The 19,009-nt window shown below is 42.3% G+C and overlaps 1 protein-coding gene across 1 annotated transcript in view; it reads left to right on the top strand.

The window, feature by feature from the left end:
- LOC126281704 (zwei Ig domain protein zig-8-like) overlaps positions 1-19,009 on the top strand; it is an 883,147-nt gene that overhangs the window by 792,542 nt on the left and 71,596 nt on the right. Inside the window, exon 4 of the mRNA XM_049980878.1 lies at positions 11,712-11,839. Within this exon, the coding sequence (XP_049836835.1) occupies positions 11,712-11,839 (128 nt within the window). The remainder of the gene's footprint in view (positions 1-11,711; positions 11,840-19,009) is intronic.

Consider the following 19,009-nt stretch of genomic DNA (forward strand, 5'->3'; position numbering starts at 1 on the left):
CAACATCACCTGTATCTTTATTTGTAAGCTATGTTAGCAGTTTGCAGACCGCTCCGTGGTTTGACCAATACTCGACTCACTTATTACCTCTCACAAAATGCTACTAGTAAGGACAACGCTACTGGCAACCAAAGATCGACCACTGAAGACTTATGTTCGAATGTTCAAAAAATAACCAGTGTACAGATATGAAGTATCGAATGAAAACCGAGTTCACACCACCTTCATTGCCTAATGCATTGCCTAAGGCAAGTCGTTAATGTAGATCAGGAACAATAGAGGACCTATAACACTTCCTTGGTTAACGCCAGATATTGCTCCTGTTTTACTCGATGAGTTTCCGTCTATTACTACGAACTGTGACCTTTCTGACGGAAATCACGAATCCAGTAGCGCAGCTGAGGCGATACTCCATAGACACGGAGTTTGGTTAGAAGACGCTTGTGACGAACGGTGTCGAAAGCTTTCAGGAAATCTAAAAATATGGAGTCAATTTGACATCCCTGTCGATAGCGCTTATTACTTTATGAGTATAAAGAGCTAGTTGTGTTTCACAAGAACGATATTTTCTGAATCCACTCTATGTGTGAATAAATCGTTTTCTTCGAGGTACTTCATAATGTTCGAGTACAGTATACGTTCCAGAACCCTACTGCAAATCGACGTTAGTGACATAGGCCTGTAATTTAGCGGATTACTCCTACTTCCTTTTTTGGGTATTGGTGTGACTTGAGCAATTTTCCAGTCTTTAGGTACGGATCTTTCTGTGAGCGACCGGTTGTATATAGCTGCTAATATGGAGCTATTTCATCCTCATACTCTGAAAGGAACCTCCCTGGTATACAATCTATTCAATATTACAATATATTGATTGATGCTTTTAGGAACGTAAGCTCTCGGAAATTTAACAATGACCATATTGCGATGCAGAACGTCTCTCTTTTAGCGTTTGCAACTGGAGTTTACTGGTTTTCCTGGAGCTTTCACGCTTGCTATGTGAAAGAGCAGTATTCAAGTATTGCTCATTTGTTGATGGACTATACAGGGTGATTCAAAAGAATACCACAACTTTAAAAATGTGTATTTAATGAAAGAAACATAATATATCCTTCTGTTATACATCATTACAAAGAGTATTTAATAAGGTTTTTTTCACTCAAAAACAAGTTCAGAGATGTTCCATATGGCCCTCTCCAGACACTCGAGCAATATCAACCCTATACTCCAACTCGTTCCACACTCTCTGTAGCATATCGGGCGTAACAGTTTGGATAGCTGCTGTTATTTCTAGTTTCAAATCATCAAAGTTGGCTGGGAGAGGCAGCCGAAACACCATATCCTTAACATACCCCCATAAGAAAAAATCGCAGGGGGTAAGATCAGGGCTTCTTGGAGGCCAGTGATGAAGTACTCTGTCACGGGCTGCCTGGCGGCCGATCCATCGCCTCGGGTTGTTGACGTTCAGGTAGTTACGGACAGATAAGTGTCAATGTGGTGGCGCTCCATCCTGCTGAAATATGAACTGTTGTGCTTCTTGTTGGAGCTGAGGGAATAGCCAATTCTCTAACATCTCCAGATACTGTAGTCCAGTTACAGTAGCACCTTCGAAGAAAAAGGGACCAAAAACTTTATTGGCTGAAATAGCACAGAAAACGTTCACCTTAGGCAAGTCACGTTCATACTGAGTTGTTTCCCGCGGATTCTCAGTGCCCCATATACAGACATTGTGACGGTTGACTTTCCCGTTGGTGTGGAAAGCTGCTTCATCACTAAACACAATTTTTGAAACGAAAGATTCATCTGTTTCCATTTGAGCCAGGATAAAATCACAGAAATCGATTCTTTTAATCTTATCAGCTACAGACAGTGATTGAACCAATTTCAGACGATAAGGTTTCATAACTTTTCGTAGGATTCTCCATACAGTTGATTGTGGAATTTGCAGCTCTCTGCTAGCTCTGTGAGTCGATTTTCCTGGGCTGCGAACAAATGCTTGCTGGATGCGTGCTACATTTTCATCACTCGTTCTCGGCCGTCCAGAGCTTTTCCCTTTGCACAAACGCCCACTCTCTGTAAACTGTTTATACCAACGTTTAATACACGACCTATCAGGAGGTTTAACACCATACTTCGTTCGAAATGCACGCTGAACAGCTGTCGTCGATTCACTTCTGCCGTACTCAATAACACAAAAAGCTTTCTGTTGAGCGGTCGCCATCTTAGCATCAACTGACGCCTAGTCAACAGCGCCTCAAGCGAACAAATGTACAACTAAATGAAACTTTATAGCTCCCTTAATTCGCTGACAGATAGTGCTTAGCTCTGCCTTTTGTCATTGCAGAGTTTTAAATTCCTAAAGCTGTGGTATTCTTTTTGAATCACCCTGTTTTCCTCAAGTAGCCTCTAATGAATCTGTGGTCGTGTTTTTCATGGTGGAGGCTCGCACCCCTTGTTGTTTTGCTTGACACTATCACAGCGCAGGCCTGCATTGATGTTTTAAGCTCCTCCTTGCATCTCACCGTTGAAGAGCAATTTGGGGATGGCGATTGCATCTTTTAACATGATCGAGCACCTGTTCATAATGCACGGCCTGTGTTGGAGTGGTTCCACGACAATAACTTGTAATGGTCTGACGTGCACAGAGTCCTGACCTGAATCCTATAGAACACCTTTGGGATGTTTTGGAACTCCGAGTGACATGGATACCTCCCCTCAGTGCAGCCCTCCGTGAAGAATGGGCTTCCATTCCCCAACAAACCATCTAGCACCTGATTGAACGTATGTCTGCGAGAGTGGAAGCTGTCATCAAAGCTAACGGTTGGACAGCACCATATTGAATTTCAGAATTTCTGATGGAGGGTGTCACGAACTTATGAGTGTTATTTTCAGCCAGGTGTCCGGATACAACTGATGACCTAGTGTATTCTGAAAAATAATGGTCCTGTAACGCCCCCCTGATGCGTTTACAGCTGAAGACCTTCCTCATTTCATAATGTCATTCTGTTTTATGTCTGCAAGAAGTTTTGCAATCCAGGTATACATTTGGTCTGATATTTTGTGCCCTCTATTTTGTTCATTAGGCTGCAGTGCGTATCTTGATCGAATACCTTTCGAAGGTCGAGGAAGACGGTATCTACTTGAGCGTCTGTATCTACTGCTTTTTGGATCTCGTGGACGAACAGAGCACACGAAAATATTCATAAATTCTACAATTGGCCTAGGCCTATACTTTTGTTTGACTGTTCGAAGATCCTTCTAGAAAACTGGAATGAGTTATTCTTTACTCCAGTTATTCGAAAAGTTTCGCTTTAGAGGCGTGCGGTACACTGCTACTAGAAGCGGGGCAAGTTGTTTCGAAATCTCTGCAGAATCGAACTGGTATCCCGTTGGGTCCAGAGTCCATTTCTCTGATGAGCGGTTTCAGTCGAAAGTCTATCCTTTGCTCACTTAAGGATGAACTGCGGTGTGGGGTCCTCTGTGAATCACTTTTAGAAAACAACGTTTAGTATTCCGTTTCGTCCTGTGTCATTCTCGTTTTCAGTGCCATGATGGTCACAGAGTGTCTGGACAAATCTCTTCTTGGACGCTTCACACATAGCCCTCCTTGGGAAATTATTTCGGTCATTCAACGTGACTACCAATCGGGAAACCATAGAATTTCTACGTGTACACTTACACACATTCTATGATTGATTTCTCTCAGTACACTCCAGATCCTGGAGCCTTTGTTGTTCTATCTTTATTGAATAGCTTTATAGTTGAGGAAGTTTTTATTTCTTTCAACCACTGGGGCAAAGTCAGTAAATGATGAAATCACCGAGCTACCTAATATTATACGTACCATAAGGATTTAAGAGCAACTTGGATTTAAGAATCAGAAAGAATGAAAGCACAAAGAAGTCGGATACGGAAGTACTATCGAATAAAAAGATAAGCTTGAAATTCTCTGAGGCTATAAATATTACGATAATGAAGCTCGGTATTCAGTTCGGCTGAAGTGGAATGAACATCTCTAAAGAGAGCAATCACAGATGTTGGAAAGAAAAACATTGCTACAAGGAAAGTTGAAACGTTCCCTTAGAAAAATTCTACACGAATGTGCTTAAGCTGACACACAATATTTTTAGCGCAACGCAATCTGACTTCCAAAATTCCCTACGAAAGAATGGCCCTGATTAACATTAACCTATACGTTTCACAAATCACTTACCTCACAAAAATCTTCGTTACTCAAGCTACTGCAATACAGCGAGCGCCACTACTGCCAGCTAAATAAAAGATTCAAACTACTGAAGGCACTAACTACTGATAGGTATAGTTAGCAAATGAAAGATTTTAATACAGAACAGACAATGTATTTACCTTAATAGTCATAATATATATGATAGTTCATGACATCCAGTCTTACAAATTACAAAACTCTGCCATCTCTCTCCCCACGTCCACCACTGCTGGCGGCTAACCTCCAACTGCGCAACGCTACGCGCTGTTAGCATCCAGCTGCCGCTGCCCAACACTACAATGGCAGACAACAATGCAAACCAGCCACCGACTGCACACGGCACAGCCAGTGATTTTTCATACAGAGCGCTACGTGGCGTTGGCGTTACCAATTAAAAAAACCTAAACATCCTACTTACAAAGTAACTGCGAAGAAATCATGGATAACAGAAGAAATACTACAACGGATCGAAAGAAGGAAGTACAAAACGGTTCAGGTTTATTCAAGAATACGGAAATACAAGTCGCGGGGGAATGAAGAAAATAGGAAGTGCAAGAAAGCTAAACCAGAATGGCTTCATCAAACATTTGAAAAAATATCGAAAAAAGACGCTATTGTCGGAACAGTTACGTGCCATTCTGAAAACAAAACAGTCTTTTGTGAAATTAAAATCAGTGACAGTAACAGTAATAGTGTAATCGGAATTTCACTGTTAAATAAAGAGGAGAGAGCGGATAGGTTGAAAGATTACGTTGAAAGCTTCTGGGACGGAGACTTGTCTGTTGAGGTGATGGAAGAAACCGGAGTCGACAGGAAACAGGTAGGTGATCCACTATTAGAAACAGAAATTTAAGAGTGCTTTGGACGACTTAAGATCAAGGTGGGCAGAAGGGACAGACAACATTCCATCGGAGTTTCTAAAATCATTGGTAGAAGCGGCAACAAAACGACTGTTCACGTTGCTGTGTGGAACTTACGAGAATGGTGATACCCAACAAACTTTCGGAAATACATCATACACACAATCACGAAGAGAGCAAGAGCCAATAGATGCGAGAGTTACCACACAGTCAGCTTAACTACTCATTCATTCAAGTTATTCAGAAAAAATAGACAGAACAATGGCAAAAAAATTTAAGATCTGTTAGATAACAGTCTGGTTTTAGGAAATGTGAAGGCACCAAAGAGACCTGACCTAGCGGTTGATAACGAAGCAAGACTGAAGAAAATCACAACACCTTCATAAGCTTTGTCGACCTAGAAAAAGCGTTAGATAACGCGAAACGACGCAAGATGTTCGACATTCTGAGAAAAATAGGGGTACGTTACTGAGAAAAACGAGTAATATGCAATATGTACAAGAACCAAGAAGGAGCAATAAGAGTGGAATACAAAGAGCAAAGTTTTCGCATTAAAAGGAGTGTAAGGTATGTATATAATCTTTCACCCCAATTGTTCAATCTGTACAACATAAAAACAATGACGGAAATAAAAGAGAGGTTCAAAACCATCATTAAAATTCAAAGAGAAAGGGTATCGATGATAAGACTCACTGATGGCATTACTTTCCTGAAATGGTGTAATGATTGTTGAATATGGAATGAGAATAAATCGAAGAAACATGAAAGTTAAGAGAAATAACAAATATAAGAATACTGAGAAACTTAAGATCGGAAATGGTTATAGCGAAGTAGATGAAGTTAAGGTATTGTGCTACCTGGGCAGTAAAATAACCAATGATGGACCGAGTAAGACGGACGTAAGAACCAGACTAGCTGTGGCAAAAAGGGCATTCCTGACCAAGAAAATCCTAGCACAATGATTATAGGGTTTAATTTGATAAAGAAATTTCTGAGAATGTACGTTTCGAGCACAGCATTGTGTGGTGCCGGCAGGGGTGGTCAAGGGGGTCTAGGCGCTACGGTCTGGAACCGCACGACCGCTATGGTCGCAGGTTCGAATCCAGCCTCGAGCATGGATGTGTGTGATGTCCTTGCATTAGTTAGGTTTAAGTAGTTCTAAGTTCTAGGGGACTGATGACGTCAGAAGTTAAGTCCCATAGTGCTGAGAGCCATTTGAACCATTGTGTGATAGTCAGACATGTAGTGTGCGAAAACCGGAACAGAAGCGAATCGAAGCATTTGAGGAGAAGAACGCAGGAAAATTTTGTGAGCTTTTAAGGTAAAGAATGATAAAGTTCTACGGTGAATTCTCAATGGAGAGAAGTCATCCGAAGTAAGAGTGATTTCAGGTGTGCCGCAGGGGAGTGCCGTAGGACCGTTGCTATTCACAATATACATAAATCACCTTGTGGATAATATCGGAAGTTCACTAAGGCTTTTCGAGGATGGTGCTGTAGTATATCGAGAAGTTGTAACAATGGAAAATGGTACTGAAATGCAGGAGGATCTGCAACGAATTGACGCATGGTGCAGGGAATGGCAATTGAATCTCAATCTAGACAAGTGTAATATGCTGCGAATATATAAAAGAAAGATCCTTTATCCTTTAGCTACAATGTAGCAGGTGAGCAACTGGAAGCAGTTAATTCCATAAATTATCTGGGAGTAGACATTAGGAGTAATATAAAATGGAAGGATCATATAATGTTGATCGTCGGTAAAGCAGATGCCAGACTGAGATTCATTGGAAGAATCCTAAGGAAATGCAATCCGAAAACAAAGGATGTAGGTTATAGTACACGTGTTCGCCCACTGCTTGAATATTGCTCATCAGTGTGGGATCCGTACCAGATAGGGTTGATAGAAGAGATAGGGAAGATCCAACGGAGAGCAGCGTACTTCGTTACAGTATCATTTAGCAATCGTGAAAGTGTTACGGATATGATATATAAACTCCAGTGGAAGACTCTGCAGGAGAGACGCTCAGTAGCTCGGTACGGGCTTTTGTTGAAGTTTCGAGTATATACCTTCACCGAGGAGTCAAGCAGTGTATTGCTCCCTCCTACGTACATCTCGTGAAGAGATCATGAGGATAAAATCAGAGAGATAATAGCCCACACACAGGCATCCCGACAATCTTTCTTTCCACGAACAATACGAGACTGGAATAGAAGGGGGAACCGATAGAGGTACTCGGAGTACCCCACACCGTCAGGTGGCTTGCGGAGTATAGATGTAGATGTAAATGTAGAATAGGCGAGTAAAGGAATCTATAAAAAGTACTCACGAGAAAAATGACAGGATGATAGGACATCTGTTAATTTATCAGGTAGTAATTTCCATAGTGCTAGAGCGAGATGTAGAGCATAATGACAAGTAGAAAATGAGAGACATTGGAACACACCCAGCAAATAACTGAGGACGTAGATTGCAATTGCTACTCTTAGATGAAAAGGTACTCACGTGTATCTAATTGGTTGCGTGTTGCATCAAACCATTCAAAAGATTGGGGACATAAAAAAATATTCATATCCAAACTCAACCAATCATTTGACGCACATGATGGCAATTTACAGCATTTATACAAGTACTTGCAAGTCTGATTCAAGTGTCATTTATTTTGTTCATAATAGCCCTCATAAATATTTACATGCTTTGTGTGTATGTGTGTGTGTGTGTGTGAGAGTATGTGTGTGTGTGGGAGAGGGGGGTGAGTGCGCGTGTGTGCGTGTGCGTGAGTGCTAGTGAGGTTTAGTGTGGTTACGGGTGTTTGCATGGTAAAGGAAATATGCGGGTCGATACAGAAGATGTTTATAAGAAAACTGTTTATCTTTCAGTAAAGAATACACTGACACCATTACACTCTTCTGAAAGTAGCTCTTGAAAAATATAATCCTACCTCTCTAAAGAGCTACAGATGCAGTCGTTTCAGCACACGCTATACCAGATCTTCTCAGTGTTCGCAATACAAATTGTGGACCTCATGACGCAGTCTCAATTAGTAGAATGCGCTCGGCAGCACGTAATATTACTCGTTGCGAAATTTTTCTGCAGCGAAGTAATTTGTTTGCTTCTAGGAGAGGAAAAGAGAGAAAACATGCGCAATTTCAGAGCAGAGTAAATTGGTCTCCACGGCGGAGGGAATCAGACATAACGAGAAATCGCCTGCAGTTGGTGCTCGTCGGACTAGACGAACAGTGTTTGAAAGTGGGATGGCACTGGGATACTCAAAGTTAAACTGAAACTGTGATAGCTCGACTCTCACAGCTAAGGGATGTCTGTTATTTCCTACTTTGAACTACAATTACCTCTTTTGAAAAAGAAGGAATTACGAGGCGCCTTTTAGACCGGTCATAGGAGGAACGAAACTAACTTAACGCATATAAGTGCTAATAAGCCTGTATTGTTATTTTAAAGACACATCAACATTTGCGGCACTGAAGTAAGATCAGTCTGTGCTCGTGGTATCGGGCCTGCTGAAGGATACTTGTCGAGTGGCGGCTATAATAACAAAATTATAATTAAATCTACATCCTTCAATGAGAATGGTTCACGGAATCTCCCTGGAATAGATACTAAATATTATTATCTTCCTTTGCTGGCAACAGTTCTGAAATACACCAGACTTTCCGTACTTTAACTTGGATGAGAATAGTTTAAAATCTTTCTGGTGGTTCTAGCTACTCAAACGAAAATAATTTTATAGAATATCCTCTAAAACATACCAGCCATTGACAAGTAGTTCTCTACGTCTAACTAAATAGAGCAGAAAATTTATTTTACATCAAGATAAATGTTTGAGAACAAAGCTCAAAATCCTTATTATAGTTCAGAATGTTTCACCCTAAAGCTTTTCTGTGATACTCTCGCCCTACCTAGAAGTGGCCTTTCAGTCATTTCTCTTTCGATACTTGACGCATTCTAGTGACAGATCGTCGATCTTTAATATAAGTTCATAGAATTTTATTTATAAACGTCGATAATGTTTCCACTCTTTGCTTCAAGCGCTGATCATATTCAAATTTCACTGCTTTCATGAACATCTTGTCGATGACGTGGTCTCAACTTGTACAGTTCTATCATCAGTGAAAAGTTTCAGAGAGCTGACAGTTTGTCTGGCTGGTTGTTCACATACATCGTGAACACTAAACGTCCTGTCACATACCATTGAAGTACAGTGCTGATTTCCTTCGCTTCATACGGTGTCTTTGTGAACGACAAATTGGATTGTGTTTATTAATAATATTTCGGTATTCATAGATTTATTAAGCAAATATTTTGATAACTATGTGCCACTACGGGACATGAACGTAGACCTCAGCATTGACAGTGGCCAGAATTTTGATGACAACGTGCTGGCTTGCAGAATGCGTGTTATTCCTGTAATAGTACGCCTTGGTTATTTTTCTGTGCAGTTGACGACCTAACGCTGTATGATGGCTGAATTTGTGCTTTTTATCTGGTACAGTTCATAAATGACGTGTAAAGATGTATAAGTAATGACCAGATAAACAAGACATCGGACTCATTACTAGAGGTTGCAGGATCTACTTTCACTTGTGTCAAAACTTTTAAAGCAGAAAATTTACTGACCTTACAAAAGATCGCACCAGACAGAACTTAGTGCAAAAGATTATAGTAATTTTTCTTCAAACTTTCAGCCTGAAAGATTACTTAGTAGGCCTACTGAAGGCATCCTATCTAAATTATCGTTATTTCCACGGACCTTATGTTTAACTTATGCTGTTCCCTCAGTACTGAACCGTTGCTGATCTACCATCCTGTAGCAGCATGCCTCGAATAATAAAGTTCGGTTTTTTATAAATGATTTACGAAAGATCTAAAGTCAATACATTTATTTCATGGAGGCACCACATCAAATCTTCAGCCATAAACCTTAAATTACTGTAGAATAGACCGTACAGTGTCGAAATATCCAAAAGAGAAGAACGCATAAGTTACTTTGTTCTAATATTTCGTCTTACCAGCGAGTGGGGACAAGTCTCGTACGAAATGCTGCACATTGCTCAGTATTGCATGCTTCACTAAGGAGCTTCCAGCATAAAATAGTCTCTGGCGCGCATTGTACTCCGTAATCACTTTTCAATTACTCGCGTACGTTCCGTTACATAGTAGATGGGTCTGTCAATCTGTGAAAGAGTTATCTCATGAGTAACAAGTTATGGTCCATACTTATGGCAAATTAACGTTACTGAAAGAGGTCTGTAGTTCGTTAACTATGCTCTACGAATCTTCTTAATGGCACATTCCCGGTATACTATCGGTTGTAACGGCGACACGTAAAAATGGAACCAAATGTATGGTTATCTCAATAGTCAAAATTTTCATTTTGAGTACTGGCTACCACTTTCGGTAGACAGTTCCATTCTATAACGTATTCATCACGTAGAAGTGTCTTAATGGCTCCACCTTTATTTCTAATTCCGTGAGACATTGCACTATTATAGTAATCAACTAGAGCCTGTCTCCAGCAGAGAAAGACAGTGCGTATTGAATAAGAAAAACTTTGGACTGATAGATGCTCTTGTTAATGCTCTGTACCTCCTAAATCTGTACAGTGACAGGGACTGCACGGAGAGCAATGTTAGAAGGAAAATGTATCAGTGAGTAATGCCACAACAATATTGGCATGAAGCATTAGACTTTTAAAACATTTACTGCTTTTGTAAGACGACCTAGCAACTCAGTATAAGAACCACAAAAATCGAATACAATAGGGAAGAATGTATCTGTTTGATGTATTAATGATTGTAAACGACCACATTTCTTGGAGGGACATCGATAAATCTCCTTTACTACAGAACCTTTTCATTTTATCTCAGTGAAGACCGTCAGTGGAAGAAATTTTGTTGACTTGCGATGAACCTTAACTTGACTCACCAGTAGGCAACTAGAATGGTCTTCCTCTGATGAGAAAATCCGAGACTTTAGTAGTTAACTGTATTTATTTTAATGGTATTAGATAAACTCTACTTTTAATTATTTGGGAGAACTTCGAAATACACAAAAAAAACATTGTATAATTTCGACGTTGAGAGTATTAAACTGTGACTGAATATGGAAACGTCTTTTGTTGACACATGGATGCCGGATGGTGCAACAAACACATTTGGATGACGCTAGTTGTTACCAGATCATTGGCAGAGACTGCTCAGCCACATTTGGAACGAGGAATGAGTGAAATATTTTGTATCTTTTCATACCTTTGGAGAAGATTACAGGAAAGAAGAAACACTTAATAGCAGTGCGGCCAAAATCTCCCACGTGCTACAACCCAGCGCCAGAAACATTATGTCACTGTCAGTCAATATAGTCTACCGAGTTTTCGTGCGGATATTGTATCTGATATGAAGGACAAGTCCGAATGAACAGACACCACCCATTTATATCATTGATTCCCCTCGATGGGCAACGAATGCACTTCCTTCAATGCGGATGCACAATTAGTCCGACCTTTTATGGGTATCTCCAGGTAACGAGCAAGAAGGATATGGACAGGATAGGTGGCGGCAGGTGGGCGTGTCAGATGTCTGTCACTAAGCAAACCCGCTCGTCCTCTGTTGCAGAGCCGACGACGGATATCGTTGGCGGTCCAGACCTGTACATAGACCGTGGCAGCACCATCAACCTGACGTGCATCGTCCTGTACAGCCCGGAACCCCCGGCATACATCTACTGGAGCCACAACGACAACGTGAGTACACAACGCGCACAAGGTCTGTTTTACTGGTACGCGTATCAATATGACGAAACGTTTATGAGATTCCTGTCTTCCATTTTACATCTGTATCCACAGATAAACAAGTCTTCTGTGTGAAGTGTGAAAATTAAACCGATTTTTGTTCAGCGGCATGTAAGATATTTTTCTACCTGTTTCTTGAAGTAAAACTAGAAGCTATATGGGGCGGTCAAAGAGATTTCCTGCAGCGTTTATGCAACTTAGCGCGATTCCAATGTGATCATACAAACACCAACAGGTAGGCAAGGAATTACTGTGGCAATCATGTCTTTCCGTGCCTCCCGTAAGTGCGGAAACGTGAACTATGACGTTCTTACCACTTGCCAACGTTGTGTTATTATTTTCCTGCCTGCCGAAGAAAAAACATCGGTCAACATCCATCGGTGAATGAAGAATGTTTATGGGGCAGCAGTCAGTTGAAAACCACCCTTACGGGACGTTGCACCAAATTTTGTGGAGTCGCAATTGGACAGAAGACACCAGCCGATGTGCCAGGCTAGCCTCATCCATTATGTACAAGTGGGAGGCTCTCGAGCACCCGCCTTATAGTCTGGATCTCTCCCCACGCCATTGTCACGCCTTGTTACCTTTAAAAAGGCCTTAAAGAGCCGAGGACTACTGCCAAACGAGAATGTGCAGCAAGCAGTTACGGATTCTTCACGCGGTAGGACACAGTGTTTTATCAAAAGGGTACCTGCAACACGGCGCTTCGGTGGGATGATTGCCTCCATCCTCACGGCGATTTTCTCTCATTGTCGTACGATTTTTTACTGTACAGCCTTAGAAGAGAAACTTTTTGATTGTCTCTTACATAAATCTTTCGTTAAAATCAGCATCAACGAAAAGAGTGGTGTGACAATAACAGCATATAGAGGCAAATGCATTACATTTCCTGATGACATTCTGTTACAAAGTAAAAATGGAAAGATAATTAATAATAATGTTGAAAGAACTGAATACCAGCTGTGATGCGTGTGATGAAAAAGATGAATGTGTAGAAGGCAAAGGTACTCATTTTTACAACGCAATCGTGGAAGATAAAATCGAAATTTATGATGGTGGAAAAAGTAAGTACATGTGGGATCTTTGTTTTTTTCTTTATTGTTATTTCACTACCCAAAATGGGGAAGGCTGGCAGGAGCACAATACGCTGCTCTTCAGCCAAGAGAGTTACAGAACCAACATAGTCACATGAGAAAAGAAAACATAACAGAAAATGATATGAAGTGATGAAAAAACCAAGAACAAAAAATAGATGAGTGTAAACTGTAGATTTTAAAACAACATAGATGAGAGACACACACACATGCGAAGAATCAACACCGTAAGTCGACACAAAAAACAAAGTGGGAACACAAACAAATGATGGTGGCGACACCGTTGGTCCTGGTGGAATGTAGCACTGCACACGGCACGTGCGTAGCACTGACGCCACAATGAAATCGTTAAAAATCACTGCACCGAAGCAGAACTACCACCACTTGAAGGGTGGGGGGGGGGGGGGGGGAAGAAAATGGAGGAGGGAGAGACAGTAGGAGGAAATCCAGGAGTGGTATAGGATGGGGGGAATGGAGGGGAGAAGGAAAGGGGCTAGAAGCCCAGGCAGGGGTGAAATGCACAAAGTAGTTGTTCGGCAAGGGAAAAGGAGGAAGAAAGGAATGTGGAGAGGGAGGGAGAGAGGTAGCACTGAGGAGGGGGGGGGGAGGGATTAGATCTGGTAGGAGGGGTAGATGGAAGGCACAAGGACATCATCCAGGAAGGAGAGTTGGCAGAAGCCACCTTGGGCTAGGGTAGGGAGTGTATGGAGATGGAGACAAGGCAGGACGCTTCGGTACAGGCACATCATCGGGCTAGGGTGGGAGAGGATGGGGGATACCAAAGGATGGGGGGATCCAGTTTTGCAGGAGATGTATAGGATCTGTATTTGTTCTGGAACACGAGGAGATGGGGGAAGGGAATCGATTCATACAGGATCCGCGTGGGGACAGGAGACAGATGCGATAAGCGAAGCAGAGTGCATGGCACTCAAGGATTTGGAGGGATTTGTAGTAGGTGGGAGGGGGGGGCAGAGATCCAAGCAGTGTGAGCATAATGCAGGATGGGGCGGATCAGGGACTTACAGATATGTAGGATAGTGGGAGGGTCTAATCCCCATATTCGACCAGAGAGGAGTTTGAGGAGATGGAGCCGGTTACGTGCCTTGGCTTGAACTGTGAGGAGATGGGGTTCCAGGAAAGGCAGCGGTTGAGGGTGATGCCACAGTACTTGAGGGTGGGAGTGATGGCAATGGGGCGGCCATGGAAGTCTAGGAGGCGGAAGGAGGGGGTGGCGCATCCAACGGTGATTGCTTGCATGTGGGATACTGCCCTTTCACCTCTTATAGGGCGCCCAGGAAGCTTTTTCTCGGTTAGCTAGACAACATGCAAGCAAATCATACTAATGGTGTTTTTACAGTAAGTTAATCGACAGTACTTAACTTGTGCATGTACAAGATAGTGTCGCAAGCAATTGGCAACATACAAATAGTCAGTGTTTCCCGAAATATATAATTTGCTTGCAAGTAATTGATATGGATCACAAGTCACGGCTCTTCTAGTGAGGCCGAGGCTAGGCGGCGCGTCGCTTCTATTCTCTTCATGTAGAGGCCGCTCCTTTCGTGGTGCCCACCTAGAAAGCGTGCTATTGGCTGACGTAGTCTCACAGCTCTCTCTGCTCTATCGTTCTTAATCTTCGCGCCGGCGCTTGTCGTTACCCGGAACAGTACGTATGACGCAAATTAACCAGTAGCGTAACATCTAATCAAAAAATAAAAACAATGTTAGCCACTACAAACAAAAGTTTTCCAGGAGGAGGAATATTTATGCGGCTGATTTTACTAACAAAAAAGGTAAATTTTAGTAAAGTGCTTTGAATGGAGGGTTGCCCTGTGTGATACATAAACATACACTGCCATAAATCGAGGAGAAGTGCTTAGAGCCTTTTGATATGCAGACATGGAGAAGAATGAAGGGTTGATTTGGACAAATATAATAAAGAATGAGAATTTATCACACATGGTTAATGTGAAATACGAGAATTTAAAGAAACTGGCTAATACATGGGATGAAATGAGTCTACACAATAAAAGATACACAAGAGAGAATGATGACTGTTTCAAAATTGGCGCATACTTTTGAACTGCCCCTTTCTCAAGAGTACACATGTGGAATCTGTTTTTAAATATCTTTGTTTGTGTACGAATTATGACCTGTTGAACTTCAGCACTCTTGTCAGAGGCGGCATTACAGCGTATGCTCAGTATGACCTCTATTGTGCTGAATACACAATCGGAGTCTTTTTTGCCAGACATGCTGCACACATCAAAGGATCTGTGGGTTAACAGAGGCATACATCTGCTAAATATGCCATAAATATGGACTACAATTTTGATTCTTACCTCACACACTAACTGACTTCAAATGCCTCCAAAGACAAAAGTAAAGAGATACGTGATGTTCAAAAAGTCTCTCCGCAGTGCCGTATGATTGTTAGCCGTACGTGCCGTATGCCGCATTGAATATATCGAAATGAAACTCATCTACATCTACATCTACATCTACATGACTACTCTGCAATTCACGTTTAAGTGCTTGGCAGAGCGTTCATCGAACCACAATTATACTATCTCTCTACCATTCCACTCCCGAACAGCGCGCGGGAAAAACGAACACCTAAACCTTTCTGTTCGAGCTCTGATTTCTCTTATTTTATTTTGATGATCATTCCTACCTATGTAGGTTGGGCTCAACAAAATATTTTCGCATTCGGAAGAGAAAGTTGGTGACCGAAATTTCGTAAATAGATCTCGCCGCGACGTAAAACGTCTTTGCTTTAATGACTTTCATCCCAACTCGCGTATCATATCTGCCACACTCTCTCCCTTATTACATGATAATACAAAACGGGCTGCCCTTTTTTGCACCCTTTCGATGTCCTCCGTCAATCTCACCTGGTGAGGATCCCACACCGCGCAGCAGTATTCTAACAGAGTACGAACGAGTGTAGTGAAGCTGTCTCTTTAGTGGACTTGTTGCATCTTCTAAGTGTCCTGCCAATGAAACGCAACATTTGGCAAGCCTTCCCCACAATATTATCTATGTGGTCTTTCCAACTGAAGTTGTTCGTAATTTTAACACCCAGGTGCTTAGTTGAATTGACAGCCTTGAGAATTGTACTATTTATCGAGTAATCGAATTCCAACGGATATCTTTTGGAACTCATGTGGATCACCTCACACTTTTCGTTATTTAGCGTCAACTGCCACCTGCCACGACATACAGCGATCTTTTGTAAATCGCTTTGCACCTGATACTGGTCTCAGTGAAATACAAGTTATCAATTTATTGAATATTCATTTTTACTTACAAATTTTCACATTAAATGTTGAAACTATCCCCCCTGTTGTTGAATACACAATTCAATCCATCTAATCATGTTTCCAAACACAAGCTGTAACATTTCCTCTGTACTAGAAAGAGTGAAAGTGGATATTGCTGTTTTCTGTTCATGAATGGATTTTTGACGGTTTTTATAGACAGTTGCTTTCGCTGCACCTCAGAAAAAAAGTCACGTGGTGTTAGGTCAGGCGATCGTGGAGGCCAAAGTCACTGTGAAACTATGCGATCACCAAAAACATCAGAAAGCAGTGACACAGAAACGCGAATTGTATGCGCGGTTGCACCATCTTGTCGAAAATAACCGTTCAGTATTTCATTTAACACAAGTTTTCCTGTGAATAGGTATAGACTATTACTGCAGTATCGTTGTGCGTTTATTGTTTCGTTGAAAAATGCAGGCAAGCGAACAATCATAGGGCACGCTCGGCTAACGATCATATCTCACTGCGAAGAGACTTTTTGAACACCCATTATAAGGTCAGGGTACCGCGATGGCCATTCGATAGGACTCCCCGCTAACTATCAAATGATCTCCAAACTGTTCATCCAGAAACCGTCTAACTCCAGTAGCACAGTAGGACGTACACCGTCTCGTTGCAGAGAGGTTGGGAAATAACAAGCGGGTTCAACAGCGTTGGAAGCACATGATCACGGAGCTTGATTCAAGGTTCCATTAATAAACGGCGTACCCAACATTATCCTGTCCTAAATCTCACACCAATCCATCACCTTCTCACCACCAACATCTCTACAGAGATCCACCGCCGAGGGGTTTGCATCTGACCAGTAACGATAATGCTGTTGGATTTTTGTTACACTGATCTAGAGCCCATTCTGCAGATTGTACCCGCCGATCTGGGTCATCCTCCGAGAGGTGATGTTGCAACTATAACATGCGCGGGTGCCATTGGTGTGTGTGCAACACACGCAGGCTTGAACAATGACTGACGCCGGATATTGCTGATAACCGGCGCATACTGCGATGTGGACTTTTCACTAATGATCCCACATCTGCATTGCTGTCTACTCATCAGTAGTCGACCTTGGACGTCCTCTGCGTGACTGGCCCAACACAGAAGAAATTTGTCCAATAACTAGGATAGTGTGATACGTGAAATGTCATTTGTGTCAGGATTCTCGGCACTGAAGTCTGCAGCAGTTACTATGGTATTTCGTCCACTGCTCATTAATACAATTTCAATGCGTTACTGCTGTGGAAATGCCATAGTGAATCACCTGCACAATAAACAGAATTTATAACGTGCTTGGAATTTCAAATTTTAGCAAGTCATAACTCCTACACAAATAAAGATGTTCTAAGACTGATTGCATATGTGTATTCATGACACGGAGGCAGTTCGAAATGATGAATCACTTGACCTCTTTCCCGTTTAAAATCCGTAACCCAAATCCAAGATCGCACCACATCTCTTGAAAGTTGCAGCCCACGCAGCAGACACCCCATACTAGACGCCATTATGATTCCTCACACCGTTCGACTTTTATAGGAATGTATCCAGGCTTCTGCGCCACCGCGAAAGAAACGAATTATGATAACTTGATATTACAACAGCATGTACATACAACAATAATCGAGAGAGCAGAAAACGGAAAGACAAAATTTGCAAAGATGGGGAGCTACTTGCCTTCGAAGCAGTAATAATAGGCCGATAAACACATGTCAACCCAACAGGAATGACTGACAAAAATGGTTCAAATGGCTCTGAGCACTATGGGATTTACGATCGGAGCTCATCAGTCCCCTAGAATTTTGGCGCTGAAAACAACGGCGACCTGTCCTGACATGGAAGCAATGACGACTTAATAGGTCGCTGGAGGGAAGTGGCACCATACAAAAGTCACTTAATTCCCTTCAATTGCGGGGAGGGGGGACAATAAGCTCTGACACACAGATGGCCGATCGGGTTCAGATCTGACGAGTTTGGCTGGACACTACATCAATTGGAACTCGTCACTGTGTTCCTCAACCACTCCATCACACTCCTGGGCTTGTGATATGGCGCATTATCTTGTTGAATAATTCCACACTCCTCTGGAAACATGATGGTCATGAAGGGGTATACATGGTCTGTGACCATTGTACGACACTCCTTTGCCATCATGGTGCTTTGCAGGAGCTCCACCGGACCTATGGATGCCCTCGTGAATGTTCCGTAGAGCATAATGGAGCCGAGGCCAGTTTGTCTCCGTACCACAGTACAGTTGTTTAGGAACTGTTCCCCTAGAAAGCAACGGATCGGCGCACTCCCATCGGCTTGATGAAGAAGTTGTCAGGATTCCTCAATCCTAGAAACTATCCACCACTGCGTCTACATCCAGTGCCGATGCTGACGTGCCGTTTCAGCCTCTTTTTGCCGATTTCTTGGTGGGTCGTCGTCGGCGGAGGCCCACAGCTACGAGTGTTCGGTGTTCTATGTGTTCATACACGCTTGTACTCTGCCCAGCATCAAAGTCTGATTTTAGTTGCGCCACAGTTCGCCACCTGTGTTGTTTACCAGTCTCTCCAGGCAACGACGCCTGATATCTGTAAGGAGAAATCTTCGCCCAGCCCCACGACATATGGACGTGGCTTCACCTTGATTTCGCCATGTGGAAGACGCTCACCAAAGTACTCCCCAAACACCCAACAAGTCGCGCAGTCCTCCAGGCCATCACAATCTGCCCTCAG

Source organism: Schistocerca gregaria, chromosome 7, assembly GCF_023897955.1.
Source record: "Schistocerca gregaria isolate iqSchGreg1 chromosome 7, iqSchGreg1.2, whole genome shotgun sequence".
Classification (NCBI taxonomy): domain Eukaryota; kingdom Metazoa; phylum Arthropoda; class Insecta; order Orthoptera; family Acrididae; genus Schistocerca; species Schistocerca gregaria.